This window comes from Eubalaena glacialis, chromosome 10, assembly GCF_028564815.1.
Source record: "Eubalaena glacialis isolate mEubGla1 chromosome 10, mEubGla1.1.hap2.+ XY, whole genome shotgun sequence".
Lineage (NCBI taxonomy): Eukaryota > Metazoa > Chordata > Mammalia > Artiodactyla > Balaenidae > Eubalaena > Eubalaena glacialis.
Genome location: NC_083725.1, coordinates 24,157,548 through 24,185,500, shown reverse-complemented (window position 1 = coordinate 24,185,500; position 27,953 = coordinate 24,157,548). Strand labels below are relative to the sequence as shown.

Genomic DNA, 27,953 nt, shown 5'->3' with positions numbered 1-27,953 from the left:
CATGAGGACCCGGCCTGAGGAGCAGGGCAGCTGGAAAGGTAGGAGGTGTGGAGAATTAGGGGTTTCCAAAAAGCGTTTGCTGACTGATCCAAGCAAAAGTGAGACATGGTTGTATCAACGCATTTTTTAAAAAAATGTTTAATTGCAGTGGTTGATTTTTTTAATATTAATTAATTAATTTATTTTTTAATTTAATTTAATGTTATATATTTATATATAAATTTATTAATATATATATTTATATTTATATTTATATTTTTTATATGTTTATATTTAATTAATTTTATATAAGTTAATATTTAATTAATTAATTAATTTTTGGCTGTGTTGGGTCTTCGTTTCTGTGTGAGGGCTTTCTCTTGTTGTGGCAAGTGGGGGGCCACTCTTCATCGCGGTGCGCGGACCTCTCACCGTCGCGGCCTCTCTTGTTGCGGAGCACAGGCTCCAGACTCAACGCATTTTAAAAGTAGTAAAACTCCCGATAAGTGTCTGTGCTCGCCCCGCCCAGGAGAGAGCGTGCCCTCCGTGAGGGACACGTGAAAGGCTGAGTGAACGTCTGCCTGTGGTCCGTTACCTGGTGCATGGGTGTGTGAATTTCTGCGGAGAGCTCTTAATTTCTGTAGTTGCTGCTGACTTGACACGGTGGTTGGCAAATGGTGACGTGTTCCATGCATTCAGGACATGGTCGTGGTGACAGCACCACAGTTGCAGCCCTTCCTCCAGGGAGCTTGTCACAGCCCTGCAAAGCCACTGACTGGCAGAAGTGACAGCGCAGCAGATAGGAGGACCTTAAACCAGAGGGGGCCAGGTCAGCTGGCACATATTTTCAAGTGATTCCAAAACAAACCTTCCATCTGCATCAAACCATTAGACAACTAGACTCGTTTTAGGCTTCGAGTTACTTAAATGTATCGACCCAGGGAGAGTAAAGCTTCTTGTTTTCCCTCTGGGTTAGTCTGCTCATTTCAAAGAGCAAGTCCAATCAATCAAGATATTATTCAAGAAAGTGCCGGGGAAGCTGAGCCCAGAAAAGGCTGCCAAAGAGTGTGGCACTTTGCATCACTTCTGCTCTCAATACATTCAGAAAAGTGTGGTGAAATTCTTCATTCGAGGTCTTGTCATGTGTTTCCTGGCCTTTGGAGAAAGTTACCACTGTGTTTTGGGAAAGGGGCCAAAAAGCAGATTAAAATCTAGTATTATGACTGAAACTTTTTTAACAATGTAAAATTTCATAGAAAAAAATGTTTGTAAAAATATGCCTCTTTATGAATATAGAAGATTACATTTTCTGTTTTTGGTGAGTTCAAGTCGGCACTCCCTGTAAAATGAATTCTCTGTTTTCTGCCTCAAATCCTTTTGAGAATGAGTGTAGAATACATAAATTACATGTTTCTCTTTGCAAATTGGCCTTCAATATTTCATGTGCCAAGAAAATGTTACAAAATTAGGGCAGCATTAATATCTTTATCCTAATAATGCTCTCGAAACACAGTTTTGTGTATTTCATTTCATCTGCATAAACTGTTTGGTGGCTGGCAAAACTGGGAGTAGACTAATATGCTACAGACAAAACCCAAGATGCATTTACTGCTCAGATGTAAATTATTCCCATTTTGGCATCCTTGCCGCTACAAGGGATCTTCACACCATGTTCTAGGAAACCTGAATTACAAACGTGATGTCCTGCCTTCGGGTCAGTTACACTGTTTTTGATGAACGGAGCCTTCCTCTACCCATGGCATTCTGCTCAGGGACACAAAGCGCCTGTACCTTCCACCTCTACCCCACCCCGCCTCCCTCAGTCCCCCAGCCCAGACCATCTACTTGTCATGGCAAAGGTCTTATTGACTGTTTTGCTTTGAAACCAACCACAAAAGGATTGCAAACGTTCTGGTGACCATCCAGAAATTGCTCTCCATGGATTATAGACTTCAGGGATAATGAAAAGTACTGATTTCCTCAGAAACTTTGTCCGGCTATACTGAGGGAAAACCAATTTTAAATGGGCAAAAACCACCTAAATCCTGGTAAATTTCATGCCAGTTATAAATGTATGAGATTTCTTAGCTTTTAGTTTATAGTCAGAACAGAAATGGATACAGTGACCTATGAAGGTCAAGTAATCGTACATCTTTTATCATCACAAGGAACTACTTGATGTCTAAAATTTGGAGGGGGTAGGAAAAAGAATGACAGATTTTTTAGTACACAAAATACTGTAAATAGGCATCTCAAGCAGTCATTTGCTCCACATCTGCAATATCATCGGGACTACTTAGGCTAAGAGTGATTAATAGCAGTGATTGTAAGAATGTATTTTAAGTGCATTATCATCTGTTATTTTCAATTTTGGTTTCATGAGGTTCCACTGCCAATAAGACTTTGTCATATTTTTCCAGCTGAGTCTTCCTTCTTCTGAGGTTTCTTTGTATCCTAGTGTCCAGGTACTTGAAACTAAGAATAACTTGTTAAATCTTTGTACTCTTAGAGGACATTAATCTTATTTCTTAAGCATTTGTTCTTCAGCTGTGTCTGTGTTGGAGAGGAGTCCTGCTTTTGTTCAGCTGTTTTTCTAGCCCTGATGGGTAGATGAAAAACCTAAATGAGCCCAAAGGATTCCCATGTAATTAACAATTATACCTATTAAATGTCTCAGAAAAGACCACTGCCTTTGCTGGGGAAGCTTTTCTCAGGCTTAGGGAGAAGTTGTCACTGGGCCAGATCCATTCTGTATCTTATCAGCGCCTCATTTACAGCCCTTATGGCTTTCAAAAGTGAGGAGTAGGCCTTCCAAGGGGAAGCTGAGCTCTAAGTCAAGGGTGATGGCAAGGGCTGGGCTTGAAAGAGAAGACTGACAGGCAGAGGTGGAGCCACAGCATAAAGAAACAGTGACAGAAAAAGTGGAGGAAGACGGCTGTGTCAGGGGTGGATGGAGTGAATCACAGCACACACCAATAGTAAGTTCACAATAAATGTGTGATTGATTGGATCAGATAAAAGGCAGGGAAGGGGGGATTATGTTACTGATTGTTTCTAAAGAAGATTAACTTTTTCTTTCATTTCCTTTTTGCTTATCACCTAAAATTCAATAGCTACACTGACTTAGATATGTGGCTATTAGTTCCTATTTACATCTTGTATTCTTTTCATTCTTCTTATAATGTGTTCCTTGAAATGATAAAGCAGTTATTTAAAAAAAAAATCAATAAAATATTGGGGAAACTATTGTACACATTTCATTATGTTACAATACTTGTTAGTGAGTTCTAAGGAGGTGATGAAGAAAAAATAAAACAAAACCAAATATGTACAGGCAGGAAGCTGTAGATCCTAATTTTTAGAAACTAGATGGATCTGTCATTTTACAGTTGAGTCGATTATACGCCTTCAGAAATGTTTGAGTTCATAAAGGTACATATTGTCCTATTTTCTTCTAAGTGGAGTTCATTTGGGGGTAGATTCAGGATGTTGGTGTGTTTTGTGGATGTAACTAGTAATTTGGTCTTGAGAATGTGTTAGAAAGTACTCTGGACTGCAGTCAGAGACAGGAGTTCAGATTCTCCTAGAGTGATGCGTAAAGAGAAATACCACAAAAATTACGTCATGCCATCCCCCTGCTTAAAGCCTTTCAGCGACTTCCTTAATCAAATCCAGCTTCTTCAGAAGCCTCCTGTGAGCTCTGGTCCCGCTCTCTGAGTCTTGTCCTATGTCACTTTCTCCCCTTTGGCTGGGCCCCAGTCGCTCACAAATTCTTTCCAAGTTCCTAGAAAACGCAAGCTCCTTCCTGCCTCAGGGCTTCTGTGCCTGATGTTCCTTCCCCTGAAATTCTCTGCCCCACCTCCTTGCCCAGCTGGCTCCCTTAAAAACCAGCTCCTTGGAGAGGTCTTCTCTGACCACCCATCTCAATCAGGCCTCCTGCCTGTTCTCCCAAAGCATGTGAGTGATTTTCTTTGTAACACATGGCAACACCTCTGAATATTTTATATATTTAGACTTTACTGTCTCCCCTTCTGGAATATAAGCCAGTTACCTTATCTTGTTGAACGATGAACCCCCCGGTGCCTGGCCCTATTCCTGGCTTATGTAGGTGCTCAGTAAAAAGGTTTGGGTAAAGGGAAGCTTGAGTTCTGAACTAAAGCACTAAACTTGCGAATCTGTACAAGTGAAAGGAATCTGCAAATAAGAAAACCCGGAGACTTGACAACTGAAGTTTAGTGCTCACTTGAAGCATATAGAATGAAAAGGAGCCATTGAAAAACAGAAAGGCAAAAAAAAAAAAAGAAAAGGCAAAAAAAAAAAACTTTCATATTTAAAGCAAGTCAAGAATAGCAAAAGTTTAAACTATCAAAATCTTACGATGACAGAGCACAAACAAAAATCAATGTATTTTAGTGCCTTTAAAATATATATATTTAGAAAGAAATATAAAATGTTCAAATCACCTTCAAATTATGAGAAGAACATTAAAACATTGGACAAATGCTAAGATATCACTTCATGGGCAGTTTTAAGAGAAGGAAAATGGGAAGAAGAGTAAGAAGGTAAATAGGAGAAGGGGGATGGGAAGAAGAAAAACAAAGGAAGGAGAGAAATACTCTGAAGACTCTGGTCACTTGGGGGTTGGAGAGCACTTTGCTTTCCCTGTCCTGTGAAGTACTAATCAGTTGAGTAACCAGGGCTGAGGGCTCTGGACCTGCCCCACAGGAGGGACTCTGCCTTCAGAGCTGCAGAGCTTCTATCCAGAGCGATAGCCAATGATAGCCGTGGACCAGGTGAAATCAAGGCAGCCGTCAGACTCGGCCAAGAGGACAGAAGTTCCAACAGTGTTTCCTAAGCCACGGGTACTTGTGATCCGGGTGCATAGGCACAGTGAAATGGAAAATGGCATCGCTCACAGGGAACTGTCTTGCTTTTGTTAGAATGGTTCGTAGCAGTGCCCTGGACCCTGGGGTTGATCTGGCAACCATGACGATGGAGTTGGGGAATGGGTGAAAATTGCTTTGTTAAGCCTAATGCAGGTTCTAACCTTGGTGGAGGAAGTGATATTTAATGTCACATAAAACCAAAATGAATTATCCTCTAGAGAGTCATCTGGTTGGCATTTCTTTCCTATTTTTCTTCCTTCCTAGGCCAGCTCAAGTCTATTAAAATTCTGTTAGCTAAATGTCAGTGGGTTCAGCATGCCTCCTCTCTGTGGCACGTGTTGAAATTTTCCTATAAAATACTATTTTAATGTATCAAACAGAATTTTATTAATGTCACCCCCATAGATTTCCATACAACCCAGTACCCTGTCTGGAGTTACATTTACCGGTGTCGGTTTATTTTTATTATTCTCAATTCATGATGACAAAATACTTAGTGGGAACAAGAAAAGGGAAATTAGCTTTGCTGCTTGAGCTAAATTACTGGAGGACTAAGATTTGCATTTAGCATTCTGGCTGTTGGGCTTAATTAGGCCAATAGTTTCCTAAAAGAATTGAAGCTAGAGTTTTCTCTTGGTTGTCTAAAAAGAATTAGCCAGGCTTGGCTGTGCCAGGCTGGAAAATTTACCGGTTTATTAAGAAGGGGCGTTTTGCAGGCACGACATTAAAAGATTTTGAGCTGCGCTGGCACTTTGGTTTCCCCAATGAGGAATTTGTGATGTTAATCCTGTGTTTGCTCTGAGGAGCTTCCGGGGCCATTAGCACCCTGTGGGCTGACATTATCCAGGGGCAGTGTTAAGATCAGCGCCGTGCTTTGTGACCACCTAGAGGGGTGGGATGGGGGGGAGGGAGATGCAAGAGGGAGGGGATATGGGGATATATGTATATGTATAGCTGATTCACTTTGTTATAAAGCAGAAACTAACACACCGTTGTAAAGCAATTATACTCCAATAAAGATGTTTAAAAAAAAAAAGTGAACTCATTTTGGAAAGCTGGAAGGTTTCAGAGTAGAAGTGTCCGTATCTTTTTTAGTACCCATGTTACAGAACAAATTTCGAGTACCTGACACACAGTGAGGCCAAACAAACCAAAACATCAGAGTTTGGAGCAGAGAAAGGTTATTGCAGGGCCATGCAAGGAGACAGATGGCTTCTGCCCAAAAAACTCCGAACTTCTCAAAGGGTTTCAGCAAAACACTTTTATTAAAGGCAAGGTGAGGGAGGGCGTGGTTAGTTGTGCAAACTTCTTAGTGTTGGAATCCTTTGTTCTTGCAGATATCTACATAGGTCAGGTCAGGATGTTCCTGTAAACCTCCAGTAAAACAAATGTTATTTTCTGTTCTGCAACTTTGTATCTCTATATGAATGGACTCTTAAAGGTCAGAGTCCTGAGAACAGGCTATCCTGTATATTTCAGGCTATAGGCAACATTCTTTTACAAAAGGTTCAGAGCACAGGCAACACAACAGATCTAGTTTGTCACATACAAGCTTATCTTTCTTCTCGACCTTGGATTCAGAGTTCTACTGCAAGTAAAAGAGAAACATTGACTTTTTTCTGTTGAGAAATGCTAAAGACATATTTTCCTCTCTGTTCTCACAAATAAAAAGACTTTAATGATCGTTCCATTAATACAAGGTACCAAGGATTATCACTCAGGCTGTTGAGCCGCAAATGCAGGATACTTACAAGAAACTTGCCTACAGCAACTTGTGCTTTACTTAATCACAACTGGAAACTTGTTATTTTTTTTAATGAATCTAAGTAATAAAATTTAATTCGTACAAAGATGGTCACAAGAATGCAGCATCATTCCACCCCAGTTAGGGATTAGACCACTGGGATGAATCATATATCCAGGGGAAAAAAACTGGGCTGCTTTGAAAAATTATTTGATGGGTGTAAGTTTTCTCCTTAAATGCTTACATTTTCCCATATTTCAGGCTGTTCCTCAAAATGTACCAGGTTCATAAAAGTTAAATCTGCAGTTGTAAGAGCAGCTAAAAGAAAATACAAGCACATGACAGAAAAAAAAAACAACACTTCTCTCTAAAATGGTGATAAATATATTATGTACAACGTAATGTTTGCTTTATATTCTGGCTCTCTCTTTTGTAATGATATTTGCCAAGGAAAGAAGCCTTTCAGAGAAAGAGTACAAAAGCTGCTGAATTTCTTCGTTTTAAATTAAAATGGGGCACATGCTGACACTCTCAGGAGCCAACTTAGAGCCCTAGCCCGGCTTCCAGTTAGACTCTGAGGACACGAGCGCCCCCTTCCAGCATTTCCCTACACTGGTCATGGCCATGACACGAGTGCTATCCCATTCCTAAAGGTATCTCTTTGGCTGGTACAAAGCATTTTTCTGGGAAGACGGCTGGCTCTCCTGGAATGTAACTCTTCCACCAGCCTCAGCCATGGGCTAGACCACCTACCAGGTGACACTGCTAGCATGTTCTGCTCTTCCGGGGAGCAGCCCAATATCCAGTAGACGTGAGTCAACGGCTCCCACCCAGAACAAACTCACTGGCAAACGTGTAGGATAGAACTGGAAAGAACATTCGAGAAAAGAGGGGCACCTATAACTCCAGTTTCGTGTCTGAAATTATGCCCTGGGCAGTGCTCTGCTGAGCTGAGTGTACCTTGTAGGCACTCTGGGCACCTCAGCCTTGGACCTGACGGAAGAATTCACACCTGTGACACCTCCAGCTCCAGTCTCAGAGACCAGGTCACACTGCATGGAATAGGACCATCCAGTTCAGTGCAGCAGATGTGTGTTGAGCTCCCTTCTACGAAAGGCTTTGGGCGCAGAGGCTCTTGGCCACAGCTCGACTGCCCATGTGGCTTGGGGAAGTCACCTGACCTCTCCCTCCCTTCCCCGTCATCAGCTTTAGTAAGGGCCTGGCAAAAGCGCTGGCAGGCTTGTTGTAGGGATGCAGTGAGAAAATGTGCAGAAAGCCTTTAGTCCAATGCCTGGCATGTAGTGGGTGCTCCATAAATGATAGTTTTTATTTTTAATAAAAGTGGAATCTGTGCAGTGTTCCCATGTCAGGGAGGTGAGTCACACACCTGAGTGTGACCAACATTCTGAAACAGGACAAGAAACACAGTTGTTGGATTACTCTTCTAGGTCATCCTTAGGCCATGGGCCAGCATTCCAGAGTGTAGCTTGGGTCCCTGCATGCTCTCAAGGTGATGCACAGGACATTGAAGAGTTGGCCCCATGCCACACTGGCAGTCTGCCGCTGTTTGTATTTGCAGGCACGCACGGTTGACCTCCTAACCTGCATGATCATTTACCTTTGGGTTTTTCAGGCTGGTTAAGAATAAAGACCATGTGCTATATTTGGTTTTTATTTCTGTTTTGCACAGTCCCTTATGTTCCTCCTGTTAGCTGGTCTTAGCAGCTATTTCATCTAAAGCTTTCTGGTGTCTTGTATCTTTCTTGCCGGTTTCTCCCAGAAGCTCTCCTCCGAATGGAAACCAGAGATCAGGCTCCCATCCGGCAGTGACCACGTCATGCTCAAGTCCCTGGACTGGAATGCCGAGTACGAGGTCTATGTGGTGGCTGAGAACCAGCAGGGAAAGTCCAAAGCAGCTCACTTTGTGTTCAGGACCTCGGCCCAGCCCACAGCCATCCCAGGTATGACGGCTTTGCTTTCTGTGAGTTTCCCGCTTTGAATTAATGCACAAGTGCCGCACCTCCTAATGTGCCTGAACAGCCCCTGACAACTCGCTTGCTTACAGCCATCCTCATGATCGGTTGCCCATGCAAAGCTTAGTTTTGCTTTGTACCTGGCTGTGCAGTAGGTTGCGATGGACTGGACCCCCAGGAAGGCTTGGCCAGGCCTCCTGAGTGAAGGTCCTGTGTCATTCAGCCTTGGAGGACTGATGATAAGCCAGTCCGCGGGACCCCTCAGATGGGAAAGACCCCAGCTCCAGCCAAGCTTTGGATGCTGGTTGAGGAAGGATCCTTTTTCGAGACCTTATCTGCTATCTACGATTTCATACAAGGACCACGTAACTATTTTTAAGCACTTTCTATCTGATGCTTGCTTACCTGCACAACTGTGGTCCAAATCTCTTCTCTGTGGGAACCCCGAGAGAAGGAACATATGGTGCCCAGTTAGTTAGTTAAAAATCCTCTCTGCCAAGGGCCTCTCAATGGAAAGAAAGATTAAATTGAGCCACTTGAAACAGAACAAGGGGAGAAAGTAGACGCTGGAAACCCCCATCCATGAAAGGCAGTCCAGTCTGCTAGAGGCTGGGATGGGAGCAGCTCTCCCAAGAGATGCAGATCTGTCTCTAGGGATCCAGGACCAACTCAAGTGTGGGAATAAAGTGAGAGTTCTGCTTTCCGGCCCAGCTGGCTTGCTGCTGATGGCCAGTCTCCTCAATGACCTAATTCCTCAGAGCAGAAAGAGATCTTCATTGTCCCTCTCTGCTTTTCCAGAGCAGCCAGATGCCAACCACAGGCAGGAGAGGTGGGCATAGAACATACAGCTGCAGCCTAGTGGAGGGGTCCAAGTATGGTAGGAAGATGCTCCAACCTCCCAGTGGCCTTCGTCTGGCCTCCATTATGCCTGTCCTGTCTAGAGTGCTTGCTCCCAGCTCTCAGCTCAGTGATCACAATTGCTCTTTCCAGAGGGAGAGAGGCCAGAAAGGACATGGGCTACTATGACACAGGGCTGTGTGTGTGGAAGTGGGTTAGTCGAGCAGCAACAAAGTAAGATCAGTGTGTGCTTCCCGATGGTTGGTTGTGCATGAGTGTGTGTGTCTGATAGATGTGTGCGGGCCCCCAGGGAGTTGGCGGCCATAGCTGAGAAGTGTCCGTGGTCCTCCCCTCTGCATTGACAGGGAGACCCCTTAGCATAGGCTAGGGTGGGTGTCTCTCTGCAGGCACTGGTCACGTGGTCAGTGATGAAGCCAAGGCATCTAGTTGTGACTGTAAACAATGTTCTCCTGACTGCTTCATAGGCTGTCCAAATAGAGGTGGCCCTCTCTATTCTCTGCCGCTTCTTTCTCTGCGTTCTTGGGTCAGTTTTTCTCTGAAATTGACAGTGTGGTGGGAGTGTCCAGATCTGCTCGGCTTTTATGGGGCACTTAGGAGATGGGGGAGTGAGAAGCCTTGAGTGATTTCTTTGCAGTGAGACAGATTTCTCCTGGCATCTATTTCCTTGGGTAAGACTTCGTAGGTGGTGATTCCGACACACTGCGTTCCCAGGCTGGGTACTGCCAGCGGCATCAGCTTCTGGGGTTGGAGAAGTTGGGGCCACTGTATGTCAGATACAGAAATTCTGGGAAGACCAGTCCCCCGGGTCCTGCCCACCGGAGTTGTCAGAGTCCTTCTGGCTAATCTCCCAGGCTCCCAGTTAAAGGGGAGGGTTGGAGGGGCTATTCACCTCCCCAAGAGGGCTTCAGGCTCTACTGCATAGGTTTTAGAAGGAGGTTGCTTGGTTGGACTTCTCTGGGACCTGGGAATAAAACCTCTGAATTATGAGATGTACGTTCACGGTGGAATTCTGTGGTCAGTGGGTGGTGGAGGTGAGAGGTGCAGAACTAGATTCTCTTTAAGAGTGCTATGGGTGGGGGGATTGTACAATAGGAAGAAGAGTCCGATTTATTGCTGAAAAGGTGGCCCCCATCCTTGCATACAGTTTGCTGCATATACTACAGTGATCAGATGCATCTCTACCCCAATGTGTAAAAAGCTCTAGAGACTAGAAGGCCGTGGGGAGACTCCTGACTGCATTTTAGAGACCTCCCCTTATCAAAGGTAACACTTTCCTAATCAGACTCTTGTATTTGCCTGTGGAGGCTTCTGTTCTCTCACTTAAATTTCATTTGCTCGCTGACCCCTAACCCCTGAATTCACCCTGCTGTGCTGCTTCTGGCCTTGCTGAGCTTCGGAACTGGCCTTATGGTGATAATACCGCACTGAACTCTTCTCTAACCTTTGTCAGTTTAATTTACAAAGTTGAATTAACCTTTGATTCTTGCATTTTCTATATTTGACCTATTCTTTTTATCTATTTTTTTTTTCTCTGTTTCTGTCTCTTCCTTCTCTTTCCTCCTCCCCCCTCCCCTTCCTGTGTCTGTCGTCACACATATCACCTTGGACGTCACTGGGACATCCCCACTGCCACATTTGTTTTTAAACAATCACATTCTCTCTGGGGACCCATTGCTTGGCACCTGCAGCGACCTTGGGAGGCTCCTCCGCATCCTACACCTTTGTCTCATTGCTTTTCTCTGCAGTGACTCTTCTCTTGCTCTGTTAGGAACTTGAATGCCAAAAAAATTAATTTGCCTAAAAGCCCAGTTCCTATGATAATGATCAGTGCCCCCTTTGGAAGAATCTGTCAGGACTGCCATGGCCACACCACCAAGCTCTCTGTGGAAGAGGAAGGTTTGGCAATTGGAAAAAGCTGGACCTCCAGACTTATTACCCTTCACAGATACTTTTGTGCCACTTCATAAGGAGTTTGCCCCCTTTTTCATAGCAGTATAAAAATGTTTGGGAGCGCTTCTCTTTAAACTCTCTATATATAATATATATTAAAAAAAAAAAAAAAACCATTACACTAGGTTTACAGAAAAGTTTCTGCACATCTGCTACTGGTTGCATTTTTGGTTCTTACCTGAAAATGATGTAGCAGAGAAGGATTTCTAAGTACTCTCTAAAGCTTGCATCAGATTGTTAAAATCACCCCGTGTCCCCATTGTAACCCTGTGCTCCTCTGCTGCCCTTCAATAAGTAGTTGGCTTCGCTCGCATTTAAGTGCCCCTGGCAAGCCCGCTGCGATTCGCCGGAGCATTTTGCTGGCATGATGGGCAAAGTAAGTCACCCTGTTGCCCATGAAGCGGAAGAACTCGGATTTGTTGAGTATTTTCTGGGGCTGATCCAACATCCTGGGAGGCGCCTTGGTCCTGGTAGTATAACCAGCACCCGACGCTGGCTCTGTGAACAGGGCCAACCTAGGACGTGCCCAGCACCTGTGGGCTCTGGAAGGTGCGTGTCTCCCAGTCAGGGTGATACCTGCTACATGGCTACAGATCAGCCACAGACCTCGTGTCTTGGCGGATGTGGCCCAACTGTGACCCACATTATCGCGTAAGCATCAGTCCCCCAGGTTGGAAGCATCCACTGTGAGCCTGGCGCGAGTCACACCCTCTCCCCACACGTGCTCAGTAGAGCGCGAGGCAGGGCCAGCCCGGAGTGCCCATAAATTGGAACCCAGCCAGCCTGTCATACTGCCTGAGTGCCCCGACCCCCTGTCGGTCAGTGGCTTCAGTGACATTTTAAAAATTCTGGTGGAAGCCAGCTTCCCCTCTGCTGTTGGGGGTACCCCCCGACATGCCCAGGAGAGGAGGTGAGGTGCGTTTGTTAAAGTTCCCCATAGAGACTCGGGTGAATCCTGCTCAGGGGCGTCAGTGTCTGAGCTCGGGGGTACCTTCTCCTGAATAAAAACTGCCCCCTCCGTTGTGGTCACATATCATTCCACATATCTCATCTCTGAGCATCTCCACAGAATTTTGTTCTTTTTGGTTTCTTTACTTTTTGGTTCTGTTGTTATTTTCAAAGACGAGCCTTTCTCTTTGGGAATCCAAATGATCCTATGGTCTGCAGGGCAGAGCTGCCTGTGTCAGTGGGCACAGGCCCGTGTCCCCAGCGCTGGCAGTTTAGAGGGTCAGGTACACACACCGGAGGCCACAGGCTACCCAACAGCTCAGCCAGGCAGCGCCTGTCGCCCCAGCCCCGTTGGCCTCCAGCCCCGCCATGAACCTCTCCCCTGGGATCCCCGATCTCCCGTCCCACCATGGCAGCAGGAGCAGACACGGTTCTTAGGCACAAGGCAGAGTATCAAGAAGAGGCCCATGGTGCCTCCGGGCCCGGCGTAGAATCCCAGGGCCATTAGGAGGGCAAAGGAGGGAGAGGTGGTCCTCACGCAGGTCACCCGTCACTGTCCCCTGACTTCCGGCAGGCTCTTGGTATCATCTTCGGCAGAAGTTGCATATTCAACCAGGAGGGCCCATCTCAGAGGTCTGCCCCACCCTGGTTCCAGTCCCATAGGCAAGGGCCTATGTCTGTGTTTCTGAAGATCTGGCCCAAAGTGTGGGGAGGCCTGACATCCATGACCCTGTCCCCTCAGCTTATTCTGGGCCAGGCAGGCCTCAGCTGAAGCAACTTTGGGGTCATTGCATTGGCCCCATTCAGACAGGCCCATGGTTTGTAAGGGATGCCCTTAGGGAGACAGCATTCAGGCACACCCACTCCCACCGGACACTGAGTTCTCTCATGGTGGCTGCAGCCCTCAGCCCTGCTGGGAACCCCTAAGACAGGCCCTGAAGGAGGGAACGCTCGCTGCCCCGCTCAGCCGCCCTGCCCCCGTGCCCTGTCTCAACGCTGCCCAGTCTCGACACGCCACAGGGCTTCTCTGCTCATTTTTTGGAATATTTATACGGCAGGTGTGGATCACGTTTTTCTACTAATAAGAATGCTAACATTGTTGTGTAGATAATCAGCGAGGCCTTGACGAAGTTTACACCTTTGCATTATTAAAGGAAATAACAGTTCATGTGGACTCACCAGCGTGTTTGGATTTTATTTGATAGTTGTGTGTCCTACAAAGTGCCCAAATCCCTCTGCCGCCACCTCACAGGTACCTGGATTACTCTGATTGCCCCAGAGAGCCCTTTAAATTGGACCCCAAACTCGTGCTTGCTGAGTGGAGTTCTAGCCACAGGAATCGCTTTCCCTTCCTCGTGAGGAGCGATGCAGTTTTCTCAGCTCTCCTAAGAGCTGCTGTGGGTCACCGCCTCCTTGGACTTTCCCCAGCAGACAGGGCGAGGGGAAAGTGCCTTTGCAGAGCCAGAAGGTGGTCACCTTGGGATCAGGGGCACACTCTGGACCACCAGAGCCACAACTCTGTTGCAAGTTCTCCCGATAGCACGGCTCCCTTCACGACTTCATATCAGAGGCTTCACAGAGTGACGTGGTGACAGAGAGAATCTAAGAGAAGGGTCTCATTGGCAAGCCCTATTCTGTTTATAATCACACTTAGTTGGATGCCTCCTGAAAGCCCCAAGGCCAGCCATCTATTCAGCAGATTCCAGGAAGGAACAAGCAGACGAGTGAACCAGAACCTCAGCTTAATGGTTCCGAGAGTCGGAGGCGGGAGGGGGCACTTCTGCACTGATGTCCCGCGACACAGTGACTCGGGCCCCCTCAACTGCAAGGTGGGAGATATCTTCCCATTTTGAGGCATTTATGAGCATAGGCACTTGTAGGTCTCAGTCTTGGGCAAGCCAGGTGTTCAGTGCCGACACCTCCCAGACCAGGAACCACAGAGGATGGGCAGCCCCAGCTTCATAACCCCACCGTTCAGTGCAGCTCTAAGCCCAGAGGTTGTGGAGGAACTGCTCCCAAGAAGCACTCTAGGTATGCAGGTGTGCAGTTGGGGTAGCCAGGAGAGGTCAGGGGAAGGTCATGCAAAGATAGACCCCAAAGTTGTTTTCTTTTCCTTTTGTAAAATGTTAAGCAGGATGCAGGAGATAACCTTTGTCCTTCTCGTTTCCTGGACTAAACAATTCTGTAACAGCCACCAAGAGGTAATGAATGTTGGCTTGACTTGGATACCCTTTCATTTGCATCCGGTGTTTCCTTTATTTACAGTTTTTTGTAAAAGCTCCGCACATCCTTTCTCCAGCTTGAGGGGTACCTCACTTCCTCTGGAAGTCTAGACTCTTAATGGTGAACTGGGTGGTCCCTTGGGGATAAGTGTTTGCTCTCTCTCCATCCATCCAGTACATCAGTTAGGTCAGGGCCACCAGGTAAGACTGCACAACTCATCCTTGGGTGGGGAGTCATAGGAACAGCTGTTATTCATTGTAATGCAGGCAGAAAACTTAGAAACAGTGGTCCTCAAAGTCTGGGGTGCATAAGAATCACTGGGGTGCTCCATCAAATCCTGAGCCTGAGCCTCACCCCCAGAGATTCTGACTTGGTGGAATGGGGGAACGCCAGAATCTGAATTCTTAACAAAGCACCCCAGGAATTCTGCTGCAGGTGGAGAAACATTATGCTAAAAGGTATTTATTTTTCAACTAAAGATAAAATCATAAGAATCAATGAATAAAGATGGGACCTACCGATTGTCTTGCAGGAAAAAGTCCTGCTCAGTACACACTGTGGAGGACATGGACATTAGGGAATCTGTACCCTGTGCTGGGGACTGTAGGACATCTCACATGCAATGACAGGCTCTTAGAGTTGAAGAGGATCTGAAGACATCCTCTATCCTAGGCTCTTCCCAGTGCAGGAAACTCATCCAGAGCATTATGGTATCCCGGCCAAGGGATTTTCCAGCCTCTGCTTGAATGCCTCTGGCAACAGGGAGCTCTTCCAAGGCAGCTCACACCACACTTAAATAGCTCTTGTGTGTTAGTTCTGTCTCATGTGAGTTCAAGTTTGCCTCCTACCCCCATAGTTGCCATCCATTAGGGACACTGAATAAGACTACTTCCTTCTCATGACACACCTTTAAATATTTGGAGACCGTGTTCTTATCTCCAAGGCTAAACACTGTTCCTTTGTTCAACAAATATTCTTTGAACGTTTCTTATAAGTTGGGTTGTCTTAGATGCTGGGGAGACAAGAGACAGACAGGGTACCTGCCAGGATATTCTAGAGGGTGGGGCAGCCAGATGAAAAGCATGTCAATGAACAGAAAATGGCAGATAGTGGTAAGAAGAGAATAAAACAGGGTAATGTGGTAAGTACTGGGTAGAGGTGCCTGAGTAGATAAGAGATCGGGGCAGGGGAGGGGGGAACCTCTGCAAGAAGGTGACATTTGAGCTGAACCTGCAGGATAACAAAGAGCCACCACAAGGTGATGGGGCTGGAGGGTTCCAGGCAAGGCATCAGCCAGGCGCTATGACAGGAACGGGCTGGGCGTGGTGAGCAGATAGAATGGGGGCGCTCCCGGCTGGAGCACAGGGATGGGCGGCAGGGCTCAGTGCCCTGAGTTATGATGGTCAGAGGAGTGGGAGAGTCCACAGCACATGTAGCACCTTTTAGACTAAGGGAAAGAATTTGAATTTTCTATCAAATGAGAGAGAAGACCATTGCCCTACCTTCTGTTTTATATCAGTCTCGTTGTCCTCCTGGCCCTTGGAGGTGTCGGCCTCGGCCTTCAGAGCAGTGCAGCCCTCCGATGGGTCTGCTGAGCCCAGAGCACAGGTGGATAACGGCTGCTTCTCCCACACGGAGCAGCTTTGCAGTGGTTTATTTTTCTTCCTTAGAGACGTGACTAGTTCCCTAAAACCATATTTATGTATAAACCTCAGAACATGGTGTTAGTGCCTTTGAGTCCAAAAATACAGACATTCTTTCCCCACAGAAATACCTTAGGCTCCTTCTGCAGGAAGTAGACACTTAACACCTATTGGGTACGGGTGTCAGCTGGCCTCCAGCCCTGAGTCATGGGATGGGGAGGAAGCCCAAGGCCGTATTTCTTCCCTGTTCAGGGAAGCAGCTTTGGTATTCTGAAGACCAGGAAGGCCTGCATGTCTTTCTTTGCTTTTGTGTGTGGATGTGTGAGCACCACGGGGAAGCAGAGTGGACGGTGTGCTACTGGGGAGAAGACCAGCTCTAGCTGAACGCAGGGACCCGTGGCCGGTTTCCTGCCGCCAAAGCCCGGAGACAGAGTGGCCAGAGCTGGGTCCTCTGAGCATGGAGCCCGTTGCCAGACTCGGGCCTTCCTGGGGAACAGGCTGTGTCTTCAGTGTGGGGTTGAAAGGGACCAGTGGGGGAGCCTGAGGAGGGGCTGGGAAGCAAGAACAAGGTCCCAAGGAGCCAAAAATATTCAAGATCCTAGGAGGCTCCTGCGGCGCAGGCCCAGCTGAGCCCTGGGTGCCAGGAATTAGGTTGTGAGTGGTCGTCTCTTACGTGCTGGCCAGTGGCCTATACCCTGAATTGAAGTTAGAAATAAGGGCCATCAGAATAGGACAGCAGTTGAAGGAGCCCCTGGGACACACAGAGGGCCGCCCAGGAGCACAAACCACAGGGAGACAGAGTGTGTGGCCCATCTCTGTCACCTTGAGTTACCTGTTCTTTCCATCATTTGGCACGTGATGTGGCCAGAGGCCCCTGGGCCTGGCCCAGATTCAGCAAAGGCCCAGTGAGACCCAGGTTGTGTTGGCCACAGTTCCTGCCTCCAGTCAACAGGCCTGGGTGACCCCAGTGGGTCCGGAGGACACAGGAAGCTTCAGACAAGGTCTGGTGGTACGATGGGGCTGCCCCTTCTGGAACCCTGTCTTCCCAGAAGAAGAAAAATGAAGCAGGGTACCCACTTTTCAGCCTGGGGTCATGGTTTCCACACTGGCTTCCACAGAGCTCCGCATGGGTCCTTGCTTCCCCCAGCACAGCCTTCCGCCTCCCAGATGCTGGTGGGAATCACCAAGCGGTCAGGGGTCCACCGCAGGCACCTAGCACCCATCACAAGGGGACCCGATGGAGCCGAGCCTGGGGTCCTTCTGTGATACCATCAATAGCCCAGGGCCCCCAGGGGATTCTAGATGGACACCAGGGAGTAAGACACAGAGGTTGAGTCATTCAAGTGAGTCCAGCTAGAGCGGGGATGCTGGGTGCTGCTCAAAGGTGAGAATGTGTGTCCGTCTGTGGTGGGCACGTGTCCTGTGTGAGTGAGCCTGTCGTGCGTGCATCTCTGGGTGAGTCGGCTGGGTTTCCTGAAATCTGATCCAAGCGTGCCTGGCTCCCAGATGGTGAGTATTCCCAGACCTTCCACCTTGCCCTCTGGGCCTGGCGAGGCCCCTATACCTCCAGAGTAAGCGAGCTTCATTCGTCTTCCTGGTGCAATGAAGAAGGATGTGGTCCAAAGTCGGGATCCTCTGGAGCGGCTCCTAAAGAGGGGGAAGGAAGCGCGGAGGTGCGCGGGGCATCTTGTTGTGCCTGACGTCACCACAAGCCCAAAGGAAGCCCTGGGAACCCTCTGTCGCCCCATCTGGGACCCTGTCCCTGGCAGCTCCCAGGGCTCACGGGGAGACCAGCTGAGCGTGGGTTGAGAGCAGGGATTGAGACACAGTGCCCAGTCTCCTCCTGACTTGTGGGTGCCTTGTGCCCTTGTCCCCTGGTCTATGAGAGGAGGCTGCCATCCTTCCCTCTTGAAGATAGAAAGAGACCCTGTTGTCTCAACACCTGGGGGTAGAAAGGCCCCAGGGAAAGTGTCACTCTGAACACAGATGCCACAGCCGTCCTGTGGGCTCTACCCCACCCCCAGGGCTGTTGCTCGGCAGGTCCAGGTCTGCATCTCAGTGTACTAACCAACACCATCCCTCTCTCCCTCCCCCCCAAGCCAACGGCAGCCCCACCTCAGGCCTGAGCACGGGCGCCATCGTGGGCATCCTCGTCGTCACCTTCGTCCTGCTCCTGGTGGCCGTGGACGTCACCTGCTACTTCCTGAACAAATGTGGCCTGCTCATGTGCATCGCCGTCAACCTGTGCGGAAAAGCCGGGCCTGGAGCCAAGGGCAAGGACATGGAGGAGGGCAAAGCCGCCTTCTCGTGAGTGCAGATCCACCCGCTGCTGCGGAGTGCTAGACTCTGCCCCGGCCTGGGGTCCAGCAAGGGAGCCACCTCAGCTTCCCCATTGGAAACCCCGAGGGGAGCAGAGCATTAGAGAACTGTCTCTCAAAGCAGGGTCTTCAGGGGTACCTGTTTAAAAAGCAGACACCTGGACCCAACCCCACAACTAGAATCACATAGACGTTTGAAATCCCTACGTAGGTCAAAATGAGGGGAATTGTCAGAGCTAAGCCTGGAGGGGAGCTACCAGGAAGGGGTCAGCATTTGAGAGACACACTTGCCTTGCTGCCGTTCATGCATCCATCATTCAACAAATATTTATGGCACAGCCGCTACGGGCACGGCACCATCCCCAGGCGTTAGGGGACAGCAGTGAACAAAGCAGATGAAAATACCTGTCCTCCTGAAGGACGATCCAGCATCCTCCTGGAGGATGTGCTCCAGCATCTCTGGAGAAACAGATCCTGAGCCAAATAGCAGGAACTTTCACAGACTGTCACTGGGTGGGGCTGAGGTGGAGCAAGGCGAGAAGGGACGGAGCAAGGAAATAAGTTGTTAGCACCACCCCATGCCAGGCACTGTATATACATATATATACATCATATACTTATACATGTATGTACATGCATATACATATACGTATACATGTTTTACTTACATATACGTATAGCTATACTTATACATGTATGTACTTACATATACGTATACACTTATACGTATACATACATCATATACTTACACGTATACATACTTACATACACGTACACGTATACTTATATATACATCATATACTTATCCATGTTCGTACTTACATACACATATACACATATGTGTACATACTTACGTGTATACAAATCTAGATGACTTGAGCACTGAACTGTGCCAGGCACTGTGCTAAGCACTTTATATCCATTATCTCAGTTAATGTTCATAACGTCTAGGCAAGGTAGAGACTGTTATTTGCCCCATTTTCCAGGTGAGGAAATGGAGGTATGGGTGAGCAGGTCACACAGCTAGCAAGAGCGGGGGCTGAGATGCCGCACTTGACTCTGGTTCTGGATCCCACCGCCCCCCCCCCCTCAGCCTCGGGCCAGGCACAGGTGCCTGAGCTGTAGCTGGCTTCCCCGGGAGCCCCCTGCATCCCCCAGCTCCCTGGGATGGAACCAGCAGAGCTGTCTCCACAGGAGAGATGAGTCCAAGGAACCCATCGTGGAGGTGCGAACTGAGGAGGAGCGGACCCCAAACCACGACGGAGGGAAACACACAGAGCCCAACGAGACCACGCCGCTGACGGAGCCCGAGTATGTGGGCGGGTCGGGCTGCCACCTCCTCGGCAGAGCCTCACACCCACCGCATCACCCTACGCACAGCTCCATGCTTCCCACCCACGGCTCCCCGCCGAGCATGGCAGGCCAGAATTCTGGAGTGCTGGGCCAGGAGCGCCTGACCCCACTCTCTCCCTAGAGACGAGGCATTCTTGATTCTACCTGGGTGGCTGTGGATGCCTTAAAAAAAGCCTCCGTGCGTACGTGGGATCCCTAGACCCTGTGCCCAGGTCACACACACATTCTGGAAATGGCTTAAGGAGACAAAACTTCATTGAGAGAGGCTGAGCTTAGCAGATTCTGTTTAGGATTTCCAAGAATTCTAGGGTTTTCTGCATTCTTCCTAAAAGGGCAAGGGAAGCTGGGGCCCTGGTAAAAGCTCCCTGGTTCTCCTGGTCTCGGAAGCCTTGGGGACCCTTGGTCAGAAGCCACATCCAGCTGTGATGGTAATGACCACGTGGGTATCGTGGGTCCTGTGGGTTTGAAGGAAATGGAGTTTCATGGAAGCACAGAATCTCTGGCTGGACCACCCACAGCCCTGAGGGACCACGTGGAGCCCTCTTCGTCTCCGGGGCAGGTGGGCCCAATTCCCCAGGGACCTATGGCACCTGCGGTGGTGGACGCTGAGCTCCAACTGGCCTCTCCCTGAGTCGAGATGCAGGCAGGGGTCCGAAAGGGCCGCCAGGGCCCTAGGGAAGGGAGCCCCGTGCAGATCGGGAGGGGAGTCAGCAGGGAGGAAGGTGACAGGCCCTGTTAGACTGCCGAGTTCTCTGTTGTCTCCTGTGTCCTCTTCTGCCCGCCTGGGCGTGTGCTTCCTCTCGCGTCCTCCTCTCTCTGTGGGCCTGTGTGCATGCCTGTGCGTCCCCCGCATGCCAGCCCCCGGCCCCCGCCTTGGCCTCCGCCGTTCCCGGCTTCTCTGTCCGTCTCAGCTTCATCGTCTATCTCTTCTACGTCCTGTCCTCCCCACAGGCTGCCTGCTGACACCACAGCCACTGTGGAGGACATGCTGCCTTCTGTCACCACCGTCACCGCTAACTCTGACACTATCACCGAAACCTTTGCCACTGCTCAGAACAGCCCCACCTGTGAGACCACCACCCTCACCTCCAGTATCGCCCCCCTGGCCATGGCCACCCCTGATTCAAACTCTGTGCCCGCCGGCCAGGCCACCCCTTCCAAGGGGTCCGGCGCCGCCGCCACCTCCCCGCCCCCAGCCTCAGCCCCCAAGGTCGCCCCCCTCGTTGACCTGAGCGACCCCCCGACCTCAGCCCCCGCCGCCAGCAACCTGTCCTCTAGCGTCCTGGCAAACCAGGGGGCCGTGCTCAGCCCCAGCACCCCTGCCAGTGCGGGCGAGGCCCCCAAGGCCTCTCCGGCCGGCAAGCCAGTCCCCCGCCCGGCCGGGGCAGCCGGTCCCCTAGCGGTGGCACCGACGACCCCCACCCCAGAAGCCCCCCAGGCCAAGCAGGAGGCTCCCGGCACCAAAGGTCCGGACCCTGAGCCCACCCAGCCCGGCGCCGCGAAGAGCCCGGCCGAGGCAGCCAGGGCCCTCGCCAGCCCGAAGAGCGAGGCGGCCTCCATCGGCACCACAAACCCTGCCCGGGGCGAGGACTTTAAAATGGACGAAGGGAACTTCAAGACCCCAGATATTGACCTTGCAAAGGATGTTTTTGCAGCCCTGGGCTCTCCTGCTCCCGCCGCCGGGGCCAGTGGACAAGCCCCTGAGCTTGCTCCTTCCACGGCCGACGGCGCCGTTCCTCCTGCGCCAACCAAGACCGAGTACGGCCTCTCTCTGTCCACTGTCGTCGGGGGGTGTCCTGTGGTGGTGTGCGTTTGTGCTGTGTCCTCCCTGTTAGATGTGTCTTCAGCCTACTCCAGAGCTTCTCCGAGGCGACTGTCAGCCAGGGGCTGGGCCGAGGCAGAGAGTGGAGACAGACAGCAGGCCCGGCAGGCAGCCGCCTGCTGACTAATTAGGCCACGTTCATTAGGGTTTATCCTTATCGTCTTAGCAGTGGCATCTGTCGTCCCTGCAGGAGCCTTTGCATTCGGGCCACGGATGAGCGTAGCTTGGGAAGTGAGCTAAAGGAGGTCAAGGTGCACTGATCGGCCACCCTGGGGCCTGCAGGCGGTGTGTCATCCAGGGCAAGGCCGAGTCCCCAGCAGAATGGCACGGGTATTCGGGAAGTAAGGAGGCAGACCCTGAGGCTCGTGTGGGGAGAGGCTCTGTGTGGTCCAGAAGGCCCCGTCACACTCCAACCGACACACCCACCATTGCTTCTCCTGCCCTTGAGTGACTGGGAAGACGCAGAGCTCCCAAGCACTGAGTGACCGCTGGGTCTTCCAAGTCCGAGGCCAGGTCCTTCAGCTTACAGGTTTCTTCAGTGCGAGGCCAAAATGCAGGGGCACCAGCTGAGGCTGGGGTCTGAGTCTGCTCTGGTGCGTCCTTAAACCAGATTCTCACTCTTGGGACTGATAGAGGCAGAGTCAGACAGAGGCCTTTATAGAGGCTCCTGTGGCTGCTCCCAGATAAGCGGAGGTGCTGCCACCAAGAGCAGCAAGGGGACCCTCACCAGGAGCCCCGAATCTGTCAGAAAATAAAAGGACAGCCCTGCCGACTCCACCCCACTCAGCTCCCCTGCAGCCCGGCAGCCCACTCTGGCCTCTCACCCGACTCCCATGGAAAGCTGCCTCAGTAACAGAGCATTTTCTTACCCTGCCCGGGCAAGCCATAGAGGCATCACCAGGAAAGGCAGAGCACAGAGGTGGGGGGGCGAGGACAGGCAAGAACAGGTGGTTTGCAGAGGGCCCCCCGGAATCAGTACCAGGGAGCCCAACATACATGAATCATACCAAGCTGGGCCGCTGCGGCCAAGCTGGGTGAGGAAAAGGCTACACCTGCTGCACTTGCACCACCCCAGGTAAAGCTGGAGCCCCTGGCATCAGATTAGGGCCGGAAGGGCTCCTTCCGCTGATTCAGAGGCTCTCCACTTTGGCTGCAAGTTAGAACCACTTGGGTGCTTTTAAAAGTCACCACGTTCAGGATTTCTGGGGACATGGCCCAGGCACCAGTGATTTTTAGAGACTCCAGGTGATCCTGACGTGCAGCTGAGTTTGGAGACCAGTGCTCTAACTGGAGCTCCCTTTGAGGAACTGGCCAGAGGGTGCGTTACTGCAGACTGTGGTCTCAGTGCTGTTTTCCTGATTCTCCGCAGGAAGGGTCCTGTAGAAGCAAAGCCGGAGTGCCAGGAGACAGAAACAAAGCCAGCGCCAGCCAAAGTCAAGACGGTCCCCAATGATGCCACACAAAGGAGAACGAGAGCAAAGCATGATGGGTGACGAGACACCAGCAAAGATCAAAATAAAAAGTGACACAACAGCTTCACCAGAGCATCTCCAATATCTCATACACACACACACACACACACACACACACACACACACCCACACATCTCATTCCTCTAGTGTCTTTTGCCTTTAAAAAAAACAAAAAAACAAAAAACTAAGCAGATCAACGTGGGATCTCCTTTTTGTAGATTTATAGAAAGGGTTCCTTTGTTGTGCACTCACTTGTAAGAAAATGAGACAAACAGGTGAAACCCACAGCCAAACTAGGACTCTCCCGTTCCCTGAAACCATTTAAAAATCAAACAAAAGGACCCCAAATTAAGAATCTAGGAAGCTCAGAAAAAAAAAAATCTAGGTTCAGGAAGACCACACTTGGTGTTGCCCAACTGGCACAGACCAGGTTCAGAGAAATACTTCCAGACACTAAGACTAACCGAATGAACAAAGTCCAAGTTTATTTTTATACTTTCAGTCGAGTTTGAACTCTGTAAAACCTCATAAATAAATTATAATTTCTGTTCACTTTGTATTTGTTCAGTATGCAAAGTGTGTCACCCTTTCTAGCTGAATTCAATTCCCACATAGACTCTTGTTTTGTAGGAAGAATGCCAAATTGCAGCTTCTGGGGGTAGATCTCAATTTGCAGTATTCGGATTTCTTTTCCTTTCCTTTTCTTTTTCCTTCTTTTTTTTACCTTTCTGCCAACTTTGCTTTCCAGTGTTTACAAGTTGACAAATGTTTGACTTCAGTTGTGTTTCAATGTCCATGTAAAATTTTCATGATTGTGATTTTATGTATGTCTAGTAAAATTATTCCAGAGTAAGAGTTACTTAATGACAGCTTGCAAAGAGCAGTATAATTTCCAGGGGCCATTTGACTAATTTTGTGAACCTTTTATTAGGTCATGCCAAAAAATACTCACAAACTTAGTTAGGGAGAGCTCTTACTGTATTTCAGTCCTTTGAAATGGTTCTTGAGGTCGGTGCTAAGCAAGGAATCTAGTTCCTTGATAATAGCTACTTAAGTATAAACTTTAGGATATAGAGGATCTACTTAAATGTCTACTTACTTGATGAAGTAATTTTGAAAAATATTGATTCTTGTCCATGCTAACATTTTACGAACTAATTTTATTCATTATTCTTCACATATACCTTGACATACATGTCTTTAACACAATGTTTTGGGTCATTAGCACAGCTTGCCAAAATACTTCTTTCTTTCAGTTTAAGATTAGTGAGATAAAGTACTTTCACAGCTGTCTATAATGATTGTATCTAAAGCCACAAACACCTCTTCTTATAGCTTAAGACAGTTGGGGTTTTCATTTTTCATCTATGTAGCTATCTATTCTTGATTGCTACAGTGAAATCATTTACTAAGTAGTTTAAAATGTGCTCTTTGAAAGGTTTCTTTATAATAACATCCATCCAGCATTTAGAATTGAAGACTGGGAATAAATTTTTAACCTTGTTAGATTTCTTTGCCTTAAAAAAATTTTCATGTGAATTTTGTATATATTTATATCTTAGTCTTGCACTGTTTTGGACTAATGTGTCTTCCCCAAACAAGGAAGCATGACAAGGTGATTGCCTGTTTTCTGAAGCATTTTTTGGTGTGGGTGGAGGAGGGTAAGCATTGCTTTACCCTTTATTTGGTTGTAGAGTCTATTTGGCTTCTGTATATAAATTCAGATTTTTAGGACTCATTTCTATGCAAAATACAATTAATTTTAAAATTAAAAGGTATCTTTTTGTAAGTTCATTGAGATTGATAATACAAATGTTCTAAAGCCTCACTTACGAAAAGGGTTACCATTTTTTCTAGTTTCAGGATTTAAAAATTTAGTGAAAGTCACAAGCGAGCAGTAGTGTCTTTATTCTTATTACATGGCATAAAAAATGTACCTCCTTTTAAATACTACCTCGACTCAAAGTAAAATTAATGGATAAAGAAAAGTATTTTTTATAATAGGTAGCAGTGACCTGTTCCAGTTATTACTGAAATTTATCAAATATGGTACATAAATACTTATGAATTTAAGTGAGCAACTATCTAGTGTCCTAATGTTGCTGCTGCTCACCATTGTTTGATATGCCAAGAATATTCTTTTTTTTAGATCTTACCCAAATATTGGAAATTATTCATTCAGCAATTATTTCATTGAGTACCTATTGTGTTCTTAGAGCTTTGGTTACATAAGTCACTGAAATATAATAATTTTTCCTGCCTTGGGACATTGTAAAGACTTTGATATTGCTTTAAGTGAAATGGGAGCCATTGGCCAGTTTTTAACAAAAGAGTCATAAATCTTATTTACATTTTAAAAGGAATTGGAATACTTAGAAATCTGACTTTTAATTATTTGTGCTTGATTAAGTTTTAGGTTTTATATATATATTATTTATTTATATATATATAAAACCTAAAACATATATAATTTAGATAGGGTTCAATCATTTATTTGGATGATAGTCTATCCCCTCCTCTGTTGCTGTCCATTGTAGAGTATTATCTCTGAGCAGTGGAGCCAGTGAGACAGTGAAGATAGTCAAGGCAAGGCTCTGTACGTTCCTCTGAGAAGAAATACAGGAGGAAGAAGAGCTTTCTCTTCTTGGAGATGGGGAAAAGAGTACAGAAAGATATCAATTTAAGATATGTTTAATTGAGGTGTCTATAGCACATCCAGGAAGAGATATCAAACAGTTTAGATAAAATAGAACTGAAGCTCAGCAGAGAAGTCTATTTGGGAGAGATAAATATTTGAAAATTATCAGTGGAAACATATTTTAAATTATCAGTTAAAACATGTCTATGGATGATGTTACCTTGTTAACTTACCTAACTTAAACATAACTTAAACAGACAAAAAGACTCAAGATGAAACGAAGGGGACATATTAGTATTTAAATGAGTTAGTCCAGGAAGAGAAGCTCAGAAGGGCGTGATTATAAAATACTTGAGATGGTGGGCACATTTATTTGTGAATTGGTCGGGAAGGACATGATCCAGAAGGGAACGGATAGACTGAATGAAAGAGGAAAGGTTTAGGATCCTAGAATGCAGTTAAATAAGATTTAATAGATAATAACAAAATGATAGAATTATAGAGGCTAGATATTAAAACGTAAAACTTCAGAGTTCGAAAAAGGTGTAAATGTTCAATGTATAACCATGAGAATAGGTTATCATTGATTAGGTGATGTTTAAGATCCTTTCCACCTTCAAAAATTTAGGATTCTTAGAATGGAGCATTCATTTTTTTGTTGTTAAATATAAAAAATATTGATACTAGAAATCTTTCTTTTTAATTGACTTTTAACCTTCTCATATTTGATGTTTATTGAGTAGTAAAATTTTATCATTTTTATCATTTTTAAGCATACAGCTTTGGTACAGTATGACTTTCTGTCAATTATCATTCCATTAACTTTATTTAAAATTCCTATAAAACTTCAAAAATATTTTGACTCTGATGAAAAGATTCTGTGCTCTCTGACTAATGGAATTAAACTAAAAATAAAAAATGGAAAGATCTCTGGAAAACTCCCAAATATCTAGAAATTAAATAACATACCTTAAAAATAATACATAGGTCAAAGAGGAAGCCACATGGAAAATTAGAAAATATTTTGAATTGAATGAAATATATCAGAATTTGTGGTATGCAGCTAAAGCAATGCTTAGAGGGAAATTTATAACATTAAATGCTTATATTAAAAAAGAGTAAAGTCAGTGACCTCAAGCTCTACGTTAAGAAATGGAAGGACTTCCCTGGTGGTGCAGTGGTTAAGAATCCACATGCCAATGCAGGGGACATGGGTTCGAGCCCTGGTCTGGGAAGATCCCACATGCCGTGGAGCAACTAAGCCCATGCACCACAACTACTGAACCTGTTCTCTAGAGCCTACGAGCCACAACTACTGAGCCCGCATGCCATAACTACTAAAACCCACGTGCTTGGAGCCCGTGCTCCGAAACAAGAGAAGCCATCACAATGAGATGCCCGCACACCACAGCAAAGAACAGCCCCCACTCGACGCAACTAGAGAAAGTCCCCACGCAGCAATGAAGACCCAATGCAACCAGAAATAAATAAATAATTAATTAAAAATAAATTAAAAAAGAAAAAGAAATTGGAAAAAGAACAGCAAATTAAACCAAAGCAGGCAGAATGCAAGCAATAATAAACATAATAGTAGAATATAAATTAACAAAAATAAACATAACTAGAAATTAATGAAATTGAAAATAAAAACAACAAAGAAAATAAAACTGAAAGTTGGAAGTAGGTTCTTTGAAAGAATCATTAAAAGTGATTGAGAGAAAGAGAGAGAAAAGATAAGCTATCCCAGCCATATACATTAAAAGGTTAATAAGGGAGTATTATGAATTACTTTGCCAGCTAATTTAACTTAGATGAAATGAACAATTCTGTGAAAAACACAAAATATCAAATTTCACTCAAGATAAATAATAACCAGAATAATATTATATCTAACAAAGAAATAGTATTTCTAATTAAAAACCCTCCAGCGAAGAAAACTCCACATCTGAATGCCTTCATCTGTGAATTATATGAAACATTAAAGGAAGACATAATTCAAATTCTGCAGAAACTTTTCCAGAAAATAGATGATGAGGAGTCACTTCCCAACTCATAAGACCTGCATTATTACCCTAATACCAAAACCCAAGCAAAGATATTATAAGAAAAGAAAATTATAGACCAATATGCAATGAACCTAGATGTA

At 46.9% G+C, this 27,953-nt stretch overlaps 1 protein-coding gene across 1 annotated transcript; it reads left to right on the top strand.

Moving 5' to 3' along the window:
• Positions 1-8: 8 nt before the first annotated feature.
• Positions 9-23,846, top strand: LOC133099110 (neural cell adhesion molecule 1-like). Its single transcript, XM_061202575.1, is given in 7 exon segments — positions 9-38; positions 8,390-8,570; positions 18,304-18,511; positions 19,717-19,833; positions 20,827-21,633; positions 23,067-23,152; positions 23,155-23,846. Coding segments are annotated over 6 exon segments (1,371 nt in total). The 5' UTR covers positions 9-38; positions 8,390-8,446; the 3' UTR covers positions 23,184-23,846.
• The last annotated feature ends 4,107 nt before the right edge of the window (positions 23,847-27,953 follow it).